The 24,566-nt window shown below is 41.6% G+C and overlaps 2 protein-coding genes and 1 long non-coding RNA gene across 5 annotated transcripts in view; 2 read left to right on the top strand and 1 right to left on the bottom strand.

The window, feature by feature from the left end:
* Window positions 1-16,243, top strand: part of ANKHD1 (ankyrin repeat and KH domain containing 1) — a 131,451-nt gene extending 115,208 nt beyond the window's left edge. For 2 of the 3 annotated variants that reach the window (XM_019424382.2, XM_019424380.2), the window contains 10 exons: window positions 778-952; window positions 2,860-3,316; window positions 3,796-3,942; window positions 6,409-6,558; window positions 6,720-8,332; window positions 12,461-12,637; window positions 13,686-13,937; window positions 14,455-14,630; window positions 15,325-15,489; window positions 15,756-16,243. In XM_019424382.2, coding sequence (XP_019279927.2) covers window positions 778-952; window positions 2,860-3,316; window positions 3,796-3,942; window positions 6,409-6,558; window positions 6,720-8,332; window positions 12,461-12,637; window positions 13,686-13,937; window positions 14,455-14,630; window positions 15,325-15,489; window positions 15,756-15,815 — 3,372 coding nt within the window. In that variant the 3' untranslated portion in view covers window positions 15,816-16,243. The remainder of the gene's footprint in view (window positions 1-777; window positions 953-2,859; window positions 3,317-3,795; window positions 3,943-6,408; window positions 6,559-6,719; window positions 8,333-12,460; window positions 12,638-13,685; window positions 13,938-14,454; window positions 14,631-15,324; window positions 15,490-15,755) is intronic. The other variant, XM_019424381.2, reaches the window with a different exon arrangement.
* Window positions 16,244-16,940: 697 nt separating this feature from the next.
* LOC128778311 (uncharacterized) lies at window positions 16,941-21,968 on the bottom strand. Its single transcript, XR_008423872.1, has 2 exons — window positions 21,854-21,968; window positions 16,941-19,060 (listed from the first exon to the last, which is right to left on the bottom strand). It is a non-coding gene; the product is annotated as an uncharacterized LOC128778311 (long non-coding RNA).
* An 83-nt stretch (window positions 21,969-22,051) lies between these two features.
* Window positions 22,052-24,022, top strand: EIF4EBP3 (eukaryotic translation initiation factor 4E binding protein 3). Its single transcript, XM_019424396.2, has 3 exons — window positions 22,052-22,283; window positions 23,346-23,519; window positions 23,668-24,022. Exons 1-3 carry the CDS (start codon window positions 22,181-22,183, stop codon window positions 23,694-23,696), a joined length of 306 nt encoding a protein of 101 aa, XP_019279941.1. The 5' UTR covers window positions 22,052-22,180; the 3' UTR covers window positions 23,697-24,022.
* The last annotated feature ends 544 nt before the right edge of the window (window positions 24,023-24,566 follow it).

Raw genomic sequence — 24,566 nt, 5'->3', positions numbered from 1 at the left:
GTTTGAAGGTTTTAATGTCTCCATACCCTCACCGCTATTTGGTATTATCTGTCTTTTTGAGTATAGCCATCTAGTGGGTATGGAGTGGGTATCTTATTGTGATTTTGATTTGCTTTTCCTTGATGTCTAGTAGATATTGAGCAACTGTCTTCATATGCTTTGGCTACTCATATGTTCTTTAGGAAAATGTCTGTTCAGGTCCTTTGTGTATTTTTGAATTGAGTTATATTTGTCTTTTTATTACTATGTCATAAGAGTTCTTTATCCTTGATACAAATCCCTTACCAGATGTATGATTTGCAAAAAAAAAATTTTCCCATTTTATGGGTTGTATTTCTACTCTGTTGATGGGTCCTTTGAAGCACAAAAACTTTTAACTTTGATGGCGTCTAGCTTATCTATATTTTTCTTTTGGTGCTTTTATAAGTGTGTTTTAACACTGGTCTCCATGGGAAGCCTCGTGTCATAAGCAAAAATACCCATTCTTTATTGTATTTTATTTTTTTACTGTTCATTTCTTTATTTTGAGAGAGAGAGAGAGAGAGAGAGAGAGAGAAAGAGCATGAACCAGGGAGGGGCAGAGAGAGGGGGAGACAGAGAATCCCAAGCAGGCCCTCTGCTTTCAGCATGAGCCCATACACAGGGGCTCAAACCACAAACTATGAGATCATGACCTGAGCTGAAATCAACAGTTGGAGCCACCCGGGTTCCCCACCCATTCTTTATTTTAAATAATTGTATTATGGGTGAAATGATACACCTGCACTTAATTTTCAGTCCAGAGAGGAGAGCAGAAAGCAGGCTCTTGCAGCTAAAAGAGAAAAAAGGAAAGAAAAGAGAAAAAAGAAAAAAGAGGAGCAGAAAAGGAAACAGGAAGAAGATGAGGAAAACAAACCTAAGGAGAATTCAGAACTACCAGAGGATGAAGATGAAGAGGAGAATGATGAAGATGGTAAGAAACGACTTTTTCAAATTAATGATAAAAATCTGTTCATCAACTTCATTTTGAGTGCTTTTTACTCTAATTAATTCTAGTTAGATATTCATTATTTTAATCTGGAATTGACAACTGGCTTTCATAGTAAATATTTCTAAATAATTTACATTGTAAAGTGATAGAAACAGAAAGGGTAAAGGCAAGCATGTTATTTGAAGTTTCAGTTGTAATTTAAGTTCCTTTGTAAAACATCATGTATGTCCTACGTGTAATACAGTAAAGAGATTTGCCAGCTTCTGTTCAGGTTCTTCCCTACCCTTTCCTCCTCCATTTGGAAACTGGGGAGAGATCCAGTTCCTCAGTAAATTTTGAGCTAAGACTTGGGCCCAAAGCTATACAGGTTCATTATTCTCAGAGTTGTTTTTTGTACATCCTAGTAGTGTTTGTAATAGGCAAATAATTGTTCTCTATTTGAATTCTAATTCTAAAATACTATGTGAAAATTTCCCTGAATTTAAAATTTTTAATTAAATTCCTGTTTGTTAATATACAGTGTAATATTAGTTCCAGATATACAATTTAGTGATTGAACACTTCCACACATTACCTGGGGCTCATCACAACAAGTGCACTCTTTAATCCCCATCACCCATTTACCACATCCCCCCACCACCTTCCCTCATTGACCTCCCCTCTGGTAACCATCAGTTTGTTCTCTATAGTTAAGAGTCTGTTTCTCGGTTTGCCTCTCTTTTTTTCCCTATGCTCATTTGTTTTGTTTCTTAAACTCCACATATAAGTGAAATCATATGGTATTCGTGTTTCTGTGACTTAGCATAATACTCTCTAGCTACTAATTCAAAGAGATCCATGCACCCCAGTGTTTACAGCAGCATTATCTACAGTAGTCAGACTAAAAATTTCCCTGAATTCAAACAGTATTGTGAGTTTTGGTTAACTCGTGAGACTAACACCTCAGATCTTAAGAATGTTATGGTACATGGATGGAACTGGAGAGCGTTATGCTAAGTGAAATAAGTCCTACAGAGAAAGACAGATACCATATGTGTTCACTCTTATGTGGATCCTGAGAAACTTAACAGGAACCCATGGGGGAGGGGAAGGAAAAAAAAAAAAAAAAGAGGTTAGAGAAGGAGGGAGCCAAAACATAAGAGACTCTTAAAAACTGAGAACAGGGGCGCCTGGGTGGCGCAGTCGGTTAAGCGTCCGACTTCAGCCAGGTCACGATCTTGCGGTCCGTGAGTTCGAGCCCCGCGTCAGGCTCTGGGCTGATGGCTCGGAGCCTGGAGCCTGTTTCCGATTCTGTGTCTCCCTCTCTCTCTCTGCCCCTCCCCCGTTCATGCTCTGTCTCTCTCTGTCCCAAAAATAAATAAAAAACGTTGAAAAAAAAAATTAAAAAAAAAAAACAAAAACTGAGAACAAACTGAGGGTTGATGGGGGGTGGGTGATGGGCATTGAGGAGGGCACCTGTTGGGATGAGCACTGGGTGTTGTATGGAAACCAATTTGACAATAAATTTCATATTTTTAAAAAAAAGAATGTTATGGTATAAGAGGCACCTGGCCCACTCAGTCGGAAGAGCATGCAACTCTTGATCTCAGGGCTATCAGTTCGAGCCCCACGTTGTGTGTAGGGATTACTTAAATACATAAATAAAAACTTAAAAAAAAAAAAAAAAGAATGTTATAGTGTGAATGTTTTATACCAAGTTACACATCAAAATATGATATAGTGCTTTTGTTCTAACAACAATAAAGATTTCTTTATTTACTAGTGAATACTGATGAAAGGAAAATATGACTTAAGGAAGTGAATTACTCTGAATTATTATGTATATCTTGTCACAACTTGTTCTGAGTTCTGTGCTCTCAGTGTGATTTTTATCCTTTTGCTAATTTCAGTGGAGCAAGAAGTTCCCATAGACCCTCCTAGTGCAACCACCACCACCACCATTGGAATCTCTGCAACATCTGCCACATTTACAAACGTGTTTGGGAAAAAAAGGGCCAATGTGGTGACGACCCCCAGCACCAATCGGAAAAATAAGAAGAACAAAACAAAGGAGACCCCTCCCACTGCACATTTAATATTACCAGAACAACACATACCCTTGGCACAGCAGAAAGCTGATAAAAATAAAATAAACGGAGAACCCAGAGGTGGTGGTACAGGTGGGAATAGTGACTCCGACAACTTGGACAGCACAGACTGCAACAGTGAGAGTAGCAGCGGCGGTAAAAGCCAAGAGTTCAATTTCACCATGGATGTGAATTCCTCCAGTGATAGGAGATACCCATCACTTCTTCTCCATTCCCAAGAAGAAAAGACAAGTAATGCCACTTCCAAAACTCAAACACGGTAAATTTTTCTGGTTTGTTCACTCTCCATCCACCTTTCCTTTCTCGTGCCTGGCGCAAGAATTTAAAGTACATTTTTTAGCACAAATTACGTTACACAATGTAAGGCTACCACATTGCCTGACTGCAGTATTCAAACCTGAAATTCACTAATATCCTAATCATGTGCACGTTATGAAGTGAGATTTTCAGAGATGTTTATGATTCAATTTTGAAGCTGAAAAAGTTAGCATACCTTGATTTTATTTTAAATGTGTCATTTTTATTGATCGTAGCCCAACTTTGAGCTTCTGAGTCCATTTAAATACTAAAGTAGATGATGAACTCTTTGTCCTATTTCTGCCTTTCCGAATTGTTGATAATTTGATGTGCCAAATTTTAATTCAAATATTTCAATGTAACTTTGTGTATAAATGAATAGTCTCTTGAGTTTCTATCTTAAAATGTGTTTTATTGGACTTGATAATTCTTTCTTCTCAGACTTGAAAGTGAAACAAATACTAATTCCTTATCAACAAGCTATAAGTCAGTGCCATTGCCATTAAGTTCTCCTAACATAAAGCTGAATCTGACTAGCCCCAAAAGGGGACAGAAAAGAGAAGAAGGGTGGAAAGAAGTTGTACGAAGGTAAGTAGAAATTAGTCTTATCTTTTTAACTTTCATAGACCATGTAAGTTCTATCTAATGAGGTAGTTACCCAGTTAATTAGTGAATCATTTGAATGTGGTTATTATTTGTGCCACACTAAATCCAGAGTAGGCGAAAGTAAAATGAGAAGCCATATGTAAATTTTGCATATATATCTTATATGACACAAAAAAATGTTGGCTTTACAATAACAAAAAATGTTTTATTAAAACTTAACATCTACAGATGTTTCCAGATACACCATACAAAATGGTCACAAGCTTGTTACAGGGAAGATTCTACGTTTGACAGGAAAATCACAATGTTATTAGTGAGGACTACAAGGTTTGTTTAATGATCCCATTTTGGTTCAAACAATCAAATTTATCTGTATACAGTGTTTAAATAAAGTTAGGCTTCACTAGAGAACCACATATCCTAAAGAACTGGCTAGCTGCTATTAACTAGTGCAGTTGCTATCCCGATAAGGGGGAAAAAGAGCCCATAAAATTAAAATAAAACTACCTTCACCCTCAAAAAAGAAAGAAAGAAAAGGAAAGAAGAAAGAAAAGTACAGTAAAACCTTGGTTTGAGAGCATAATTCATCCCAGAAACATGCTTGTCATCTAAAGCCTGTGTATATCAAAGCGAATTTCAAGAACCATTGGCTCAGTTGTGATATTTGGTATCACATACTACTCATATTGCAGGACATGGCTTGTTTATCAAGTTAAAATTTATTAGAAATCTTCGCTCATCTAGGGGCACCTGGATGGCTCAGTTGGTTGAGCGTCTGACTTCAGCTCAGGTCATGATCTCACAGCTCATGAGTTTGAGCCCCTCATCGGGCTCTGTGCTCACAGCTCAGAGCCTGGAGCCTGCTTCAGATTCTGTGTCTCCCTCTCTCTCTGCCCCTAACCCACTTGCATTCTGTCTCTGTCTCTCTCAAAAATAAATAAACATTAAAAAAAAAAAAAAAGAAAGAAAGAAATGTTTGCTCATCTTGTAGAACACTTGCAGAACAAGTTACTCACAATCCAAGGTTTTACTGCACCTTCAGTCACAGTGTTTATATTTAAGCTAGGATGGGAGAAATGAATAAAAGCAGACAGGCCACAGCTTTCAAATGTTTTATACAATCCACATGATACTTTTAGCCTCTGTTCATACTTTACAACAGGGAATCAGGACAAGATACAGAAATGCTAATGTATATCAAATCATATTAAGTCACCAAAGGACTGAAATGTCTGGGCTTTTATTCTGTATTGTTTTTGAAGTTTGTGTCCATTAAATGCAAACAGAAAGAAGTCTTGGCACAATAGAAGTGATACACACCTGATGATCAGATCGATTTAAATGTTACTCACAGCATGTAGCCTAGTCTATGCTCTAGCTTTCAGAATACCCGAATATATTCTTCCCAGCATTAAGATAATAAATTTTGAGCATGAAGAGTATTTTAAGGGCTGCCTCTGATATTCTTCTAGATGGAATAATTCAAGTTTGAAGGTCCCTCCTTGAAAAGGGGAATCCTGGGGCCCAGCACTGAGCACTTGAAAATAATGGGTGTCGCTCTCATCTGGTTCTGCTTTACTTAAAAAGTGCTTCTGCCAGCAAACACTGGGTTTCTTTGATAGTCCTTAGGGACAGCCAGGCCAGGCCAGGCCATCTTATTAGATCCCAAGATCAGCCTCTGGTCATCTCTCGGCTCTGCTCAGCTCACATGTAAGTGGAAGTCAAGTCCCAGGCTCCACTTGTGGGTTGCTTTTTATGTAGTTCAAACCTGAACTGCATTTATACTTGCTATTGCTAAGTATAAATTACTGATATTGATAAGCTGGTCTCTCTTACTTGGTATGAAGTTTAATAGTATGTTATGCATTGTTTTCGTTTAGAAAAAGTCAGTCCATATGGTCATTGCTGTTTAGTTGATGTGTGATGTTTTCAGCAGATTGGAATGCTTAGATCATGAGTTTGTTGTTTTTTTTTTAATTTTTTTTTTCAACGTTTTTTGAAATTTTTGAATTTATTTTTGGGACAGAGAGAGACAGAGCATGAACGGGGGAGGGGCAGAGAGAGAGGGAGACACAGAATCGTAAACAGGCTCCAGGCTCCGAGCCATCAGCCCAGAGCCTGACGCGGGGCTCGAACTCACGGACCGCGAGATCGTGACCTGGCTGAAGTCGGACGCTTAACCGACTGTGCCACCCAGGCGCCCCGATCATGAGTTATTTAAAATATAATTTTGTTTTAAATGACAAAGTAATATTTATTTTCACTAAGTTAAATTCAATATGAGAGGGAGTCAGTTTCTAAAACGAAAATTTATAGTAATTTCCCCTTTAAGGTTTGAGACATATTATTCTACATGAGCATACTAGCTGAGACATCTTTTTGAGTAAAGACGTTTGTTTTCATAAGCTCATGTTTTGTTTCATAAGCTCATAAGTCTTCATTTTATAGGTCAAAGAAATTGTCTGTTCCAGCTTCCGTGGTTTCCAGGATAATGGGAAGAGGAGGATGCAACATCACTGCAATACAAGATGTTACTGGAGCCCATATTGATGTGGATAAACAAAAAGATAAGAATGGCGAGAGAATGATCACAATAAGGTAATTGTGGAAAATGTATATTAGTAGTTCTGTATGGAAATTAAATGTTTTTAGAAGCATCCTTGTGTTACGCATGGCACAATCAAGAATTTTAAGGTTAAAATGACCTCTGTTTTTATCTCTTTGATCCTCTTTTTATGTTTTGTTGGTTTTCTCCCCAGGGGTGGTACGGAATCAACCAGGTATGCGGTTCAGCTTATCAATGCACTTATTCAAGATCCCGCTAAGGAACTGGAAGACTTGATTCCTAAAAATCATATCAGAACACCTGCCAGCACCAAGTCCATCCATGCAAACTTCTCATCTGGAGTAGGCACCACATCAACTTCCAGTAAAAACGCATTTCCTTTGGGTGCTCCAGCTCTCGTTACGTCACAGGCGACAACATTATCTACGTTCCAGCCCACTAATAAACTTAACAAGAACGTTCCAACAAACGTACGTTCTTCTTTCCCAGTTTCTCTACCCTTGGCTTATCCCCACCCTCATTTTGCCCTGCTGGCTGCTCAGACTATGCAACAGATTCGGCATCCTCGCTTACCCATGGCCCAATTTGGAGGAACCTTTTCACCCTCTCCCAACACTTGGGGACCATTCCCAGTGAGACCTGTGAATCCTGGCAACACAAACAGCTCTCCAAAGCATAATAATTCAGGCCGTCTACCGAACCAGAACGGGACTGTCTTACCCTCAGAGTCTGCGGGGCTAGCTACTGCCAGTTGTCCTATCACTGTCTCTTCCGTAGTTGCTGCCAGCCAGCAGCTGTGTGTGACTAATACCCGGACTCCTTCATCGGTCAGAAAGCAGTTGTTTGCCTGTGTGCCTAAAACGAGCCCTCCAGCAACAGTGATCTCTTCTGTGACGAGCACTTGTAGTTCCCTGCCTTCTGTTTCCTCTGCACCTATCCCCAGCGGGCAGGTTCCCACCACCTTTCTGCCTGCGAGTACTCCTCAAACACAGCTTTCTTCACAAAAAATGGAGTCTTTCCCTGCCATGCCACCCCCCAAAGAGAAAGCGTCCACACAGGAGCAGCCCATGGCCAACCTGTGCACCCCATCTTCAACTGCAAATAGTTGCAGTAGCTCTGCCAGCAACACCCCAGGAGCTCCAGAAACTCACCCATCCAGTAGCCCCGCTCCTCCCTCCACTAACACACAGGAGGAGGCACAGCCACCCAGCGGATCTGACTTAAGTCCTATGTCCATGCCTTTCGCATCCAACTCAGAACCTGCTCCATTGACTTTGGCATCACCCAGATTGGTTGCTGCTGATAATCAGGACACCAATAACTTACCTCAGTTAGCTGTACCAGCACCTCGAGTTTCTCATCGAATGCAGCCCAGAGGTTCTTTTTACTCAGTGGTACCAAATGCAACCATACACCAGGATCCCCAGTCTATTTTTGTTACAAATCCAGTTCCTTTGACACCACCTCAAGGCCCACCGGCTGCAGTGCAGCTTTCTTCAGCCATGAACATTATGAATGGCTCTCAGATGCACATTAACCCAGCAAATAAATCTTTGCCACCTACATTCGGCCCGGCCACACTTTTCAATCATTTCAGTAGTCTTTTTGATAGCAGTCAGGTGCCTGCTAACCAGGGTTGGGGAGATGGGCCGCTGTCCTCTCGAGTTGCTGCAGATGCCTCTTTCACTGTTCAGTCAGCATTCCTGGGTAACTCTGTACTTGGACACTTGGAAAACGTGCACCCTGACAACTCCAAGGCACCTGGCTTCAGACCACCTTCCCAGCGAGTTTCTACTAGTCCAGTTGGTAAGTTATTATAACTATTACTGCAGTTCAGTATGGGGCTCTTAAGTGTAATTGAATCCTTCAAGATAATAAGGCACTTATTTTGTACATCATATCACATGATCTTAAAGAAATGAGACTGTGTCGGGGCGCCTGGGTGGCTCATTTGGTTAAGCCTCTGACTTCCGCTCATGTTGTGATCTCCCAGTTCGTGAGTTTGAGCCCTGTGTTGGGCTTTGTGCTGATAACATGGAGCCTGGAGCCTCCTTCCAGTTCTGTGTCTCTTCTCTCTCTGCCCCTGTGCCTCCCCTTCTCACACTCTCTCTTTCTCTCTCTCTCTCTCTCTCTCTCTCTCTCAAAAATAAACATTTAAAAAATTAAAAAAGAAAGAAAAAAGACTGTGTCATAAATACTAAAGACCCTTTAATGATTGCTGTTTGAGGGGGCAGCAATATAGCTGTAGATAATCACTCACATACAGTGAGCTGCCTTATATGGCCTATCTGATGTTTCTGTCCCTCATAGCAAGGAGGTTATACCTTGTGTCAGTCCATTTTCTAAGAATTGGTATAATGATATTAATAAAAAGGGACTCAGGATACTTCAAGGATTTCAAATTTATAGACGTTTTTAAAATCATCATGAATGTTTGCATTTCTCAGATTTAAAAAGTTTGTGTTACAGAAGCGTTTAGGTACCAGTCCATAACCTACATTATTCTTTGAAATATTCTACAATATTTCAGTCTTGGGTGCTCAGGCTCAATGTTAATATTATTATTAGAGATCCAGTCATTTGTGGGCTCTTAATGTAAAAAGACCAACTTAGATTCAGCTCTTTGGTTTTTTGAAATTACAAATTAGCTGCTGAGGCGTTATAAGAAAGATATAGATATGAGTCTAGTATTGACTTGGATATATTTAGAAAACCCGTCTTTTTTCCAGAGTCAAAGAGCCAAATTTGAGTCTAATGTGCACTATTCTGAAAAACAAATTAGAAATTGCAACTGACATAGAATGGTGTAAGAGGCTCTGTTGCCTCGTAGCATTTTCCTTCCAGTGAGAAAACCGTCTTTCATAACCCAGCCTTCCTTTTTGTTTATTACAAACTGACCTATGGTGTTTAAATCTGGAAGTTTATGGATATGGTGTAACCTTAATTTTCATTTCAGGTATGCTTTTATTTACTTGTCTTTTCAGGAAGACAGCTGTTATATCATCCTTCCTTCTTTCCTTCCTTCCTTCCTTCCTTCCTTCCTTCCTTCCTTCCTTCCTTCCTCCCCTCTCTCCCTCCCTCCCTCCCTCTCTTCCTTCCTTCCTTTCTTTCTCTTTCTTTCTTTCTTTCTTTCTTTCTTTCTTTCTTTCTTTCTTCCTTTCAATGTTATTCACTTTTGAGAAAGAGACAGAGACAAAATCCAAAGCAGGCTCCCGGCTCTGAGCTGTCAGTACAGAGCCTGATGCGGGGCTCAAACCCACGAACCGTGGGATCATGACCTGAGCTGAAGCCGAACGCTTAACTGACTGAACCACCCAAGCGCCCCTATATCATCTTTCAAGTAAATATATAAGCCTACATAAGATCAACTGTGGTCCAAATGTTCTCTAGGATTTTTTTTCTTAATTTTTTATTTTTTTCTATAAATAGATATTTGTTTTCACTTTTTGTTTGGAGGAAACTAAAAGATTTTCAAAGGCCACACACAGGGTGAAAGAAGAACTCATTGCCAGTGCTCAGGCAATCAGTGTAGAAAGCATTTATCTTTGACTTGACTGGCACTGACATGTGAATTCTGAATGCCTTAGCCAGTTTGACTTCAGAACTCTCATATTCTCATGTTTGAGCTCTTTGCATTCCACATGCTGCCTCCCAGAAGATGTACAGATTATGAAATTCTAGAAAAAAGAAAAAAATCAAGGATATCTGCTATCTAGTTTGGTAGAAAACAAGGTTTGGGAACCTTAATTATTTAGATCTAAAACATCAAAATTATTTATTGCTAATAAAAAAATAATCATTTTTTTAGAAAGCAAGCATTAATCCTGGACCTTCCCTCTGGGGTCCAGGATTGCTAAGCCTGGCTATATATGTTTACATATACATATATATATATTATGTATTTATTTACTTTTTTTATTTATTTCTGAGAGACTGAGAGAGACAGAACATGAGCAGGGAGGGGCAGAGAGAGAGGGAGACACAGAATCCGAAGCAGGCTCTAGGCTCAGAGCTGTCAGCACAGAGCCGAATGCAGGGCTGGAACCCATGAACTGTGAGATCATGACCTGAGCAGAAGTTGGACGCTTAACCGACTGAGCCACAGCGCCCCAGCTTGGCCTTATATCTTAACTGCCTGTATGGCTTCTTTTGTTTCTCTTCTTTCATGGATATAGTTACTCTCCTGGTTGTTTCACAGGTAAGAAATAGTAATACTGAAGAAAATAGAGAAGGATGTGGAGAAATTGGAAACCTCAAATGTTGCCAGTGGAAATTCAAAGTAACATAGCAACTTGAAAAAAACAGTTTTTGACAATTCCTCATAAAGTTACACAAGGGTACCATACGATCCAGTAATTCCACTCTTAGGTCTCCCCAACAGAAAACCTATATCTACACAAAAAAACTGGTACACAAATGCTCATAGCAGCATAATAACCCAAAAGTGGAAATTGCCCACAGTCCATCAACTGATAAATATAAAACAAAATGTAGTGTATTGATATAATGGGATTATTAGTCAGCAGTAAAAAGAAATGAAGTACTGATGCATGCTACAGCATTGATGAACATTGAATACCTGATGCTAAGTGAAAGAAAGGCAGTCACAATAAGATCACATACTGTATAATTCTATTTATATGAAATTTCCAGAATAGGTAAATCTACTGTGGTTGCTTAGAGGTGGGGATATGGAGTAAAGGACGATGGGGAGTTACAGGTAATGGTGCAGAGTTTCCTTTAGGGAAGACAAAACTGTTCTAAAATTGATTGCGGTGATGGTTGTACAACTCTGTGAATCTGCTAAAAGCCTTTGAACCATATACTTTAAATGGATGAAGAACTGCTTGAGAGAAGTTTGACAGTTTTTTTATGTTGATTTTAACTATTTTTTCCTGAAATGAGTACGTATAATCCTTTTGCACACACCTGTTCCCTTTCCCCGATGCATTCTCTAGAAACAGCAGTGGCATTTGAGAAGACTGCTGAATTCAGATTTACACAAACTAGATAGAAACTTTGATATAGTTTGCAACTGTTGATTTTTTTGTATCAGATGGAATACTTATCTTTAATAGTATGCTTTTCCTCATTAGGAAGGAAACATTGGTAGATTGTGTTATTCATCTTCCGTAGGAGACAACTGTATTTATGTAGATGAACAGCTATACTTTTAGATTTTCCACAAAAGGAAAAGCAGAAGTTACTGATGGGGACCACTTAGTCACAGCATGCTCTCATTGTATGTCCCCTCTAGTGAAAGCTTTGAGATTTATCCAGAACATTATTCCAGGTGATTGCCTTTTTTTTTTTTTAATGTTTATTTATTTTGAGAGAGTGAATGAGCAGGGGAGGGGCAGAGAGGGAGGGAGAGAGAAAATCCCAAGCAGGCTCTGCGCTGACAGCGCAGAGTCCAACACAAGGGCTCAACCTCACAACTTTGAGATCATGAGTAGAAATCAAGAGCCCAACACTTAACCAACTGAGCCACCCAGGAGCCCCCAGCTGATTGCCATTCTTTTTTTTTTTTTTTTCCCCCAATGTTTATTTATTTATTTTGAGAGAGAGTGCTCAAGCAGGGGAGAGGCAGAGAGAGAGGGAAAGAGAGAATCCCCAGAGGGTTCGCTCTCGCTCTCTCTCTCTCTCTCTCTCTCTGTGCCTCTTCCCCACCCCCTGCTGCTCCTGTGCACTCTCAAAACAACAACAAAAACATTGCACTCTTCTATATTTAGTGCTGTTTAGTGATATTCTTCTGGACTGCAAGAAAAAAATGGGTTTGGGCCATAATACAGTGTCACATAAATGGATTATTTTGCTGTGATCTACAAAAGTAAACTGTATGCTTTCTTCTTTTTTAAAAAGGAATTAAGTAAAGTTAGGGCTTTCCGTGTTAAAGCCTTGGCTGATTTGATGTCTGGACCTGTTTTATTTCAGGCTTACCATCCATTGACCCATCCGGCAGCTCCCCATCTTCCTCTTCTGCTCCCCTGACGAGTTTTTCCGGCATACCAGGAACTCGGGTTTTCCTGCAAGGGCCTGCTCCTGTTGGGACTCCAAGTTTCAACAGACAACATTTTTCTCCCCATCCTTGGACAAGTGCCTCAAACTCATGTAGGAATCCTGGAGAAACTCTTCCCAAAGAGTCTTGAATAAGTTATTAACCATTTGTCTCAGGGAACTCTGCATAGTAACTTCAGTAAACTAAAGTTTAGTAAACTAAAGTCAATGGTATGATGGTATGCAGATACCAAAGGTTTGTACTGCAGTCATGTCAAAAGTTATCAGTCATTTGTGGGATAAAAAACTTGAGAAGGGTCAAGAATCAAGAGAAGAATTACTACAAGTAGTTTTATAAAAGGAAGGACCCTTTGAGGATAGTATTGCAAAATAATTTCTTAAGTCTGCAAAGAAGTCAATTCATGTATCTATTCAGTTTGGTATGATTTCTTAGTTTATTTTTATATTTTAGAAACCATATGATAGTGCCATTTATAAGTGACAGTATTCCTTTATTCTTAGTTATTGCAACATTCAGAACAGATGAAGTTCTAACGGTACTTGAACAGGATTCAATTTTTTAATAAGCATCATGACATAGTCAATGAGTATTGGCCCTTTTGACAAGGAAAATTACCACCATGACCTGAGAATCCCAGTAAGAAACCAAGTCATGAATTGAATCCAAGATATTTGCTAACATTAACCTTTCTTCCTTATGGAGGAAAAAGGGTTGTGGAAAGACACAAAAGAAAACAGCCAAGTATAGAGGGCCACCAGCTTTTTTCCAGACAATATGCTAGTTACTATACAAACATTGCCACATTTGAGTTAGTTTAAAATTATGTTTTACATAATTGTACAATATATGTTTTGAGAAGATTATTTAGAACTACAATAAGAATTATTCCTATTCCTATTCTAGGCCTTCCTTCTAGCTTTTTCATCAATCTGGAAAAAAAATTTTAGACTATTTGTTTATACTCACTATACACAGAAGTAACAAAATATTCATACAACTTACATATTTTCATTTGAATGATCTTATAAAATGAAATTTTTCTTTACAGAATCCGTGTTGTGATCTTTCCAACAAGGTTTCTCATATTCTTATAATTAGTTTTTAATGTAATAAAACAATAGAGAAATATTTTGCCACCAGGTGACTCTCCTATTCCATCTGTTTCTTCGGGATCATCTTCACCTCTTTCAGCCACCTCTGCCCCACCTACATTGGGCCAACCAAAAGGAGGCAGTGCCAGTCAAGATCGAAAGATACCTCCCCCCATTGGAACAGAGAGACTAGCCCGGATTCGGCAAGGAGGGTCTGTCGCACAAGCCCCTGTGGGGACCAGTTTTGTCGCTCCTGTTGGACACAGTGGAATCTGGTCATTTGGTGTCAACGCTATGTCAGGTATAGTTACCTTGCCCTCTGTCTGGAGGGATAGCTCAAGTAAGTTGTGGGATTTTGCCCTGATAACTTAGTTCCTTAAAACAAAACAGCTTAGTTCCTACACTTAATGATCAGTAGGGGTATATATACCTTTGAAGAATTCAGTTTCAGAGTTTGGAATGTTAGTTTCCTTTATACATAATAATATAATATGTATAATAATAAGTATAGACATAAAAGATTCAATGCATATTTCCTTTCCCTCTTAAGCTTTCCAATATAGAATGGGATAATCATTTGAGTTCTTCTAGAGAGCATTTACTCTTTTGAAGGACTAGGTAGAGTATTTGGGGTATTCAAAGGACTTCACCCAGTTTTCCAGGAACTGGTTTTTTTGGCTTGCAAAGATTGTCATGAACATGCACTGAGCTTCTCACAGGAATGAGTTCGATAAAATTTAGTATGAAAAAAAGATTAGTAATATTTTGTCATTTTACCCAAATAAATATCAAACCCTGTCCTCAATTCTTCTTTCCAGAAGGCTTATCAGGTTGGTCACAGTCTGTGATAGGAAACCATCCAATGCACCAACAGTTGTCAGACCCAAGCACATTCTCCCAGCATCAACCAATGGAGAGAGATGATTCTGGAATGGTAGCCCCCTCTAACATTTTTCATCAACCTATGGCAAGCAGTTTTCTGGATTTTTCTAAAGTGAGTCAACAAACATCATTGTAACGTGGTTAACACTTTGCCAGCCAATGTTAAGGAACAGCTTATACTGAAATAATTCTCCCTTTTGGTGTAATGAGTTTGTTTCCATGACTTAGCCAGATCTTTTGCCCAATTTCAAAAGTAAGTTATGTTGGCTACAGTAGTTTGTCCTCAAACTATGCTGAGGATGCTTCCCTCCTCTCAAAAAACCTGAGACATTTAGACTTCTCAGCTTTGGGTTTTGCTGCCACAGCTTTGAGAGAGGCCTCTGCCCCTCTACAAAGTTGGCTGTGAGCTCCCCAATGCCCTGTTGTCTGCTATGAGAACTTTCTGACTGCCCTAAAGCCAGACTGTGGCTGTAGGCAACCAAGTAGGGTTTCCCTCTTCTTCTCAGCACAAGCTCATTGGTGAAACTAAAATACGGAAAAGTTGAGGGTATTATCTGTGTTCATCAAAGTTGGGAAATTTCCTGATGATTTGCTATTGGATTTCATTGGTTGGGTTTTTTTCTTATTGTTGAAAAGTGTTGCTATTTCAGGTTATCACTTTTGATTTCTCAATACCATATGATGCTGTATTTAAAGGATCCTCTGTAGTTCTGTGGAGGAAGGGAAATTAGAAAGAACTAAGCTGGTATTATGGAATCATCCTTTATAATCACTTCAGGATTAAACCTTTCTTTCTGCTATCATAGGGTCTGCCAATTTCCATGTATGGAGGCACCATAATACCCTCTCATCCTCAGCTTGCTGATGTTCCCGGAGGACCCTTGTTTAATGGACTTCACAACCCAGATCCTGCTTGGAACCCTATGATAAAAGTTATTCAAAATTCAACTGAATGCACTGATGCCCAGCAGGTAAAATGGACTTAAGGCTCTTTTATTTTACATGTCATTCTTTTAATTCTTTGGGTATTACAAATTCTAAATATCAAAATGACATCCGACCACCTTCATCTGAATTAAGATTTTTGATATCTATATGATGCTACTAAACATTTTATCTCATGTATGTGTATTCTTCCTAGGCACAAACAGTGAATTGCCATTGCATTTATATATTCATTTTGTAAATGTCTAAAGATTCCTAATTAGAAATTCCAATTTTTCCTCCCCCTTTTCAGATTTGGCCTGGCACGTGGGCTCCTCATATTGGAAACATGCATCTCAAATATGTCAACTAAGTTAGAAGGTCTTACTCTTTAGCCTTGTTTGAGAAACCTATGACCTTGGAAGAACCCTGGGGATTTTTTTTTTTTTTTTTTTTTAATGTGCCTAACTAAGAAATTCTCTCTGAGGCTTAGCAATGGAAATTTGATTGCCCATTGTATAAGAACAAAGTGATTTCCTATCCACCTGATTATGTTCTCTGGTTAGTTTAGCCATTTTGAACTTAGTGCTTTGGCTAAACATACTGAATGCTACTTGTATGCAGAAGAGAATTAGATGATTACATGTTTCAACCTTTTAGGGTGGTAAATACATGTACAATTGTTTACATACTTAAAAGGAAAAAGTTGAGTAAATTTCTTGTCATATAGTGGCTCTACTTAATGTAGCCTGTATTAATGTGAAATATTTACCAGAATATTCAATAAAAAGATGAACAGTGTTTAGAAGTGGGGTGTGATCCTTTCAGTGGTCATGCAGGTATTACCCAATCCACAATCCTATTGAACCAAGTTGTTAATACTCTACTGCTAACAGGCATCTCACATTTTATGCTTGGAGATCATTTTTAGACTGCCTTGAAAAAGCATTTTGAAGATTAGTTACCTACCTGTTCTGTGTTAAACATTCCTTATTTTCTCGTTCTCTTCCCTATCGTTTTGTAAGTGGGAAAGTTTTAAGCCCCTGCAATGTGTCTTACCTGACTTTAGCAGATAGGCCTTTGTGAAGTTTAGCTCTTTATGGATCACAAGTGTCAATAAGAACAATAGGATTGCAATCAGGTGACACTGAACAAACGTAGGGACACCCAAATCATCAACTTCAGGTTCCTTTTGTGCTCCCTGATTTTTATCTAAAGATTATTTTGTTATAGTGTTTTATGTTTTATTTGGGTTGGGACATAGGAGTGGGTGGGAATACCTCCTGTAATGCTGTTGTATTGTTGAATCAGCAGAGTAATGTTTATAAATATGTAACTAATTCTGGACTTAGTTCCACAGCCCCAAGTATGAAGAGCCAATATGTTTAACAAGCTAAACACAGGAACACTAGAATGGATTGCTTTGGCCAAACTATAGGCTATGCCAAGAATCTGATGCAATAGAGAAGGAAAAACAAGCCTCTGAAAAGAACAGTCATCAACTTATTCATGTTTTAATATAGTAGAGTGTCCTGGTCTTATGGATAGGCAATCCAGAAAACAAAACAAAACAAAAAAATGTAAGGCCAATAGAGAAGTCAAAACATGTATCAAGGCAAAGAAGAATATGTAAAAAATTAAATTAAAATAACTAGCAGCAGAACCATACAAGCAGCACTTTTCAACTTTCATACCAACAGGAGTTCTTAATCTTACCTCCCTGGCTCCTAAAGCCACCACTAAATGGGACACACCAAGTTCTGTGTTAGACATACCTGATTCTTTCGTTTTCCATATCGCCTTACATATGAGTCTTTAAGCTCATTTCTTATTTTCTATTTTGAATGGATTTGAAAAGTATCACACATGTTGAAGTTACTGCTTTTTTAGTGCTTGATAACCAAATCAAGTATTTTCAAGAGATGCCTTTACTTGAGGGTGACAAAAGACCCCTTGGGTCACCTGTACATCTTGCTATTTGTGTTTACCGCTAACAACAACAACAAAAATCACCTAATAGTAAAATGAATGAAACTACTCTTGGTGAAACATATGCTAGTGACAGATAATATTAAGTAAATTATTCAGTGGGACAAAAATGTTTTTCCTATCTTAACAATTTACAATACATTTGAATTATCTGGGAGAGCCCTTAACCCTGTCTTCTGCACCTTGAGTATAACAGGATAAGAAATTTTATCTCAGGTCAGGAACTATAATCCATGAGTAGAGGGGACAATTATGAGAAACCCCTAGGAGGATTAGGAAGAAACAGGAGCTGTGCAGTTGGTAGTAGTTACTCAGGATACCCTCCTCCCTGCCCTCCTACCAGCACTGCGTTCTTTTCTATTTGGATCCCTCCTCCCCAACCCATTTTGCCTGCTATAATCTCTTCTTCCTCTGTCTTGCCTCTTCCTGGCATTACTTTACTGCTATTTTACCAACCTGAACCTTGGATTAAACCTAGCTCAGGTAAGAATTTAATTACTTTCAAAATATACAAGGGATTTGGGGGGAGGCAGCATGGGTGCAGTGGAATAAGAGAGGCCTAAATTCTGTTTTCATTTCTGCCGCTTGAAGCTCTGTGACCTTAGGCAAGTCCTTTTTCATTTCTGGGCTTCACTTTCCTCATCTAAAAATAAAATTGAACGTAAATGAACTCAAAAGTGTCTCTCAGTGCTAACACTTCTCCTTTTTCTTGTGAAATGGATATATGGTATGGGAATACTGGAAACGAATAGAATGTTTACATTACTGAGGTTTGAGAGCCACTACCATTGGTTCTCACTTGGAATCAGAAGCCTGCTATTGTGGGGAACAGTACTGATTTTGAGATTTTAACAGAGGCAGAAGAAAACCTTGCACATTCATAGTGAGACTTCAAATCATTAAGAAATGTCCTGCTGAGGCATAGATCAAACCCCATCAGAATGAGAATAATAGCTCTTTCAAGGAATAAAACTATATCGTCAAGGTTTCTGGACCCACTTATTGCAAGTAGTATTTAATGTAATAAAATTCGACCACCAATAAAATCATTGATGTTTTAAGACCCTTTAAACCTATTGTGGCTACAGTGTGCTGACTTGCCCTTTTATAGGCCAGTCTGCTTCCTTCAGTCCCTGCTCTCAAAGGGGAAATCCTATCACCTCAGCTAACCAGAACGAAGAAGAGAGTTGGACAGCCAATGGTGGCCTCTCCCAACCAGAGGTAAGAAATCTCAGGACTCAGAACTACAATTTTCATCTGTTCTTGTAGGTTCTGGCCAAATCCTCCTCTCATCCTCAAAGCTTCTAGAAGGGGAAAGGCTAGTCATATTATAGTTTCAAGCCAAACCAAAAGGAATAGTTAGTAAACCTGGTTCTGTCCCACTGTTTAAGACCTTTGGACCACACTATAAACCCAGGAAGTGGCAAATAAGCTTGTAGGAAAACAGCTTCTGAACATGTTGTTCTCTAACTAGTCCTAGATCTCTTCTACCAAGAAGTGTTGCTGGTTGTGACGTCTTCCCAGTGGACCCTGTCCTGGGGTGAGGGGCTCTGATAACACTGTTTTCTGTTCATCCTTAAACATTTGTCACCATTTGCCATCGGGCAGATTCTTCACCTTTACTTTCTCCTGTAGCAAATAAATGAGAGAAAGATGGTTTTAAGTACCCAGACTTATATGTATTAAGACCACTTCCAATAAAGAACAGAAGGCTGGGCTCCAAGACCAGATTTGGAAAACAGGATCATGAGTCTTATCATCAGATTGCCAACCTATTTTGTGATTATGTTTTACCTCCTGTTTTATCCTCATGGCATTGGTATAAGTCCAAAGTACTTTGTCTGGTAGCAGGGACCTGATACTCCCTTATAGGCTTAATCACATCTTGGAGCCTGGGCGCAGGGCTTTTTTGCTTGTTAGTTTTATTTTTTTGTTTTGTTTTGGGTTTTGTGTTGTTTTTTTTATGTTTGTTTTTTTAATGTTTATTTATTCTTGAGACAGAGACAGAGCATGAACAGGGGAGGGGCAGAGAAAGAGGGAGACACAGAATCCGAAACAGGCTCCAGGCTCTGAGCTGTCAGCACAGAGCCCAACACAGGGCTCGAACCCACGAACTGTGAGATCATGACCTGAGCTGAAGTCAGATGCCCAACTGACTGAGCCCCCCAGGCGCCCCTGCTTGTTAGTTTTAAACTCCCATATTCTAATGGGAAGTCAGTGTTGAGACTCTGCATGCATGATATATCTGACTTTCTCTCTCAAGCCAACAACCTGTCTCTAGTTCCCCAGCCCTTAAAGCACACAGCACCTCAAAATTAAGCTCCTAGCAGTAGTATTACAGTAGTATTAGCTGTTGCTATTGCTTTGTAGTAGAAATTAACAGAAGGGTGACCTCACTTCCACACTGATCCTTCTTGAAAACATTTAACACTTCTCTTCTAGGTCTCCTCCTTGCACTGGTCTTTCTCAGTCTCTTTTGGTGAATCCCCTTCCTCTACTACCCCTTAAATAAATGTTGGTGATGTGCTCAGGCCTCTTTGTAGGCTGTATCTTCTGTCCAGGTGATCTTATCCCACACTCCTGGATTTCACTCCACCCAGATGTGAATCACTAGCCCAGATTTCTCCCCCTGAGCTTCAGACCCATATATCTAGCTCCTTACTGTGCTGTTCCAGCTCAGCATTCCACATAGACTATGCATTCCCCAATGTAAGATAGGCATCTCGTGTTTTCCCTGTTATACTACCAAGGCTCTCAAGTCAGAAGATTGGTAATTATCCTAGCTTAGCTCCCTCACCCTCACTCCATCTTTAATCAATCATCTTATCTTCCCCCCTCCTGTCCATTTCTCTCCATCCTTACCGCCACTGCCCTTCTGCCCACTCCATTTCACTAGGCTAGAATCTTCACCTTCAGTCTCACTGTCCTCCAGCCCATCCCTCTCTCCCCCAACCAGACTTACCTCACTCAACTTAGAAGCTGAGTTTTGATAGACGGCTTCCCACAATCTGCTCCCAAGCCTTACCCTCCGGCACTGTCAAGACACTTCTTTTAGGCATACACCACTTTGTAAGAAACTCGAAAACATTTTGGAAACAATAAAATATACATATCCTTGCTACCTGAAGTGTTACTCTAAGGACCTACAGACCTAAGGGACCGCATCACCTGGAATCTTATTAAAAACCCAGAATCTTAGGTGCACATTAAAATTTGAGAAGCACTGAGTTATTAAAATACAACTTAAAAAAAATGTTTAATTTTTTAACAATGTTTTATATTTGAGAGAGACAGAGACAGAGCACAAGCAGGGGAGAGGCAGAGAGAGAAGGAGACAGAACCTGAAGCAGACTCCAGGCTCTAAGCTGTCAGCACAGAGCCCAACGAGGGGCTCAAACTCAGGAACCTTGAGATCATGACCTGAGCTGAAGTCCGATGCTTAACTGACTGTGCCACCCAGCCAGCAGCCACCCCTAAAATACAACTTTTTTTTAATGAGTGTAAAAATCAGAGCTAAGGGAAAATCAGATGAAGCCAGAACTGAAGTAACATTAATACTGATATATGCAGGAAGTCCTGTGGTCCATACTTAATGGGGTAGGTGGTAATGCTGATTTTTGAGGAAGTCAGAAGAGAAGTGGATCAAATCAAGATTTTCTGTGGTGTTTATTTAATTTTGAGAGAGTGTATGCTAGCAGGGGAGGGGCAGACAGAATTCAAAGCAGGCTCCACATTATTAGCACAGAGCCCAATGTGGGGTTGCAACTCACTAACCATGAGATCATGACCTGAGCCAAAGTCAGATGCTCAACCAACTGAGGTGCCCCAAATCAAGATTTTTAATATATGTAGGTACTAGGCTTAGTACTTACTCTTCCACCACCTCTCTCCCGCCTCCTTTCATATCACTGTGCCTACATCAAAAAATCTTCTAAGGCCAGCCTCTCTGATCTTCCTTTCCAGAGAGCTAAAGACAAAGCTCTTCTCACCAGCCCCTGCCCTTTTTTAGTTTCCTGAGGTTAGCTGTGGCAGCGAGATGAAAGGACAGGCCTCTCCTGTCGCCCAACAGTTATTCATCCTTTAATCAGTCCAGGTATCACTTCTTCCAAAAAGCCCACTCTCCCTCCCTGACCTTTCCCTTCTTGCTGTGCACCAGGCCATGGGGACACTTTTGACCCTATATACCGTAGTTGACTGATGGGAGGCAGTGACCAGCTGTGAAGGACACAGGCTCTGGAATCAGATATGCTCAGGTCTGAAACCCAGCTCCCCCTCCCACAAGATAGGACTCGGAACCAGGGACTTAACCACTCTGGGCTTTAGTTTCCTCACCTGTAAAATGTGGCTAATAATAGTGCTTTACTGTCTAAAACTGTTGAGAGGAATGGATGAATTAACACATGGCAGTAATGTGTGCCATACGTCACTGGTCCCGGCGCCCAGCTCAAACCGTAAATAGTAAACAGCTGAGTGGCTGCAGCAGCGTCAGACCCGCCAGTGATGCGCTGGCAGGAAATGAAGGCTTTTGCCTGGGGTTTGAGGCTCTCCAGCTTTCTCCGCGTCGGGTTTGCGCTCTCCCGGGTGGGGCGGGACCCTCGGATTGAGTGACGGCTGGTGGCCCGCCCCGGGCGTGACGTCGTCCTGGTGTTGTTGCTGAGGCCGCACGTGGTCCGCTGAGTCCGCTTCAGACTTAGCTGCACTCCGCGTCCTCTGCACGAGCCGATTGCCTTCCTGCTTGTCCCGTTCGCTATGTCCACATCCACGAGCTGCCCGATTCCCGGGGGCAGGGACCGGCTGCCCGACTACTACAGCACCACGCCTGGGGGCACGCTATACGCCACTACCCCAGGAGGTCAGCGGGCCGGGCTGGGGGGTCCGGGGGCTTTGGGCAGGGCAGCGCGTGCGTGCGACTCGAGGGAGGGCCGGAGGTGCAGGTCTTGGACTCCATTCGCAGGCCCCTCTGCAGGTTGTAGCTTCCGCAGGGGCTGAGAGATGTTTGAAACTGAAGCCCTGTACCCTGAAACCTCAAAGTGATGCAACATGGCCTTGAGCCTAGCTTCCGGGTGACTCTGTGCCTTGCTCACCGGCCCCTCCCAACTTTGCCGCCGGGGGGTAGGAGCCGAAGCCCCAGCTGAGCGTGGCCTCAGCAGGTAGCACCAGGTCTTGCAAAGCAGCTACAGCCGGGCTCAACTGGGCTCAGGCAGTTGGGGCCAGGATCTTCGGGCTGGCTGCCTGGGATCTTGAGCTGCTGGGCTCCCGACCCAGGGTTTCCTGCCACGTGGAGGCTGAGGGGAGGGAGGGGCAAGAACAGGGTAAGGCCCTTTGAGGACAGAATTGGGGCCAAGTTCCTCTAGGCTGGGACAGGGCCTGATAGGACTTGGGAGGGGTCAGGATAAGAACAGTATGTCCCTGTGTCTCATGGGGAAAGCAGCTGTCCAGAGGAACACAGCCTTTCCCTGCACGTATCAGAACCCAGGTGGTAGCAGGGGTGAAACGCCTTTAAATTTACATTGTTATTTGGCTTCCTGATCCAACTGCCTGAAGGGATAAGGCCCCCACCCCCACCGAAGCCCTGAATTTCCAGAGCCAGCAGAGCCAGACAGGAACAGCCTGAACCACCTGAAGTCTCCCAGGTTTTGTGCTCCTCTTAGAACTGTGACCTGAACCTATCCTAAACCAAAAGCCCCTGGGCATCCCACTTGCCTTATGGCACTTAACCACATCTTGGTTAGACCTGGAAGTCTTAAAGTGCCGTGAAGGCTAGTCAGCTAAGATCCTGGCTGGGCTGCAGAGTACTAGCCCTTTAATACATGGGGTAATAGGACTCCCAGTTTCCTAAAAAGCTTGTGTGTGGCACCCCAGATAGCTCCATACCCAAGCTCTGGCCTCTTATCTAGTCCCTACCCCTCAACAGGCACCAGGATCATCTACGACCGAAAGTTCCTGCTGGAGTGCAAGAACTCACCCATTGCCCGGACACCCCCCTGCTGCCTCCCTCAGATTCCCGGGGTCACAACTCCTCCAACAGCCCCACCCTCCAAGCTGGAGGAGCTGAAGGAGCAGAAGGAGACAGAGGAAGAGATACCCGGTAAGGAAAGCAGGGCCTAAAATTAAGAAATGCCTGGAGTCCAGATGCCCCTGTGAAGTAGAGTGGGAGGTTAATGCTGAGAGGGGCTTCTGCACTGATGCTGAGCTTATAGCCCAGCAACCATTCCAAATGCCTTCTCTTTCTCCAGATGACGCACAATTTGAAATGGACATCTGATGCAGTGCAGAAGATCCCATGTGGAGTTAGAGGAGTCCCTCATGCCGCTGCTGCCATCACCTCTTCCTGGGGTATTCCAAACGCCAGTTGGCCTCATCTAATTTGGAAGGGAGTGACTTGTTGGTTTCAGGCCTCCCTTAATTCTGAAGCAGCTAGACCAGGGATAGGAGTGGGCAACTTGCCAAGCCCTTAGCTCTACTTTCCCTTTGGTCTATAGGTACTCCTCCCAGCTCCCAGCCCTCCGTCATCAGGAACTGAGGCTGGGACTGAGGGATGGAGTATGTCACTGTCTGACTGCTTAGTAAACATTCAAAGAAATGCCTTGACTCCAGTGTTCTCCTCATCACTGACCTTGCCATGTCAGCCACACAGCTGAGCGCCCCAGCGACCTGGTTAGTATCAGCAGCCCCTTCCCAGCTGTCACTGGGCCCACTTCCAGAGCCTGAGGCAGGCAATGGGGGCAGACTACAGGAGCCGCCCAACAGCAATTGCCTGACCCCAGCCAAGGGCTGTTCCAGCCTTTCCAGGAAGCAGCCTTCCTGTAACTGGGCCTCTCCAGCAGTCTCTCCCTATCTATTCCAAAGCGGGGGAAAAAAGAGGCACTACCCCAGGGTTTCACCTTCTCCAGTCACTCCCCATGCCTTTTCTGCCTCCCACCTCTGAAGATCAGCCCCCTATTACAACACTGAAAACCTGTATCTTCCCTTCCCAGCATGATTTGAACCTCTGTAGCCCCTTCACGTGGCTCTATTGTCCTCAGAGGGTTAGAAGATACTTTCAAGCCCAAATTGAGGCCCCAAAGGTCACAGTCCATGATCCCCTACCTCAGCAATCTGCTCTTTTTCTCCTTCATTGTATGCAGCTACGTTC

The sequence above is a fragment of the Panthera pardus genome, unplaced genomic scaffold, assembly GCF_024362965.1.
Source record: "Panthera pardus isolate Hobbes unplaced genomic scaffold, ASM2436296v1 HiC_scaffold_2, whole genome shotgun sequence".
In the NCBI taxonomy this organism is placed as follows: Eukaryota; Metazoa; Chordata; class Mammalia; order Carnivora; family Felidae; genus Panthera; species Panthera pardus.
The sequence above is the reverse complement of the archived record's forward strand: the minus strand, read 5'-3'. Positions and strand labels throughout refer to the sequence as shown.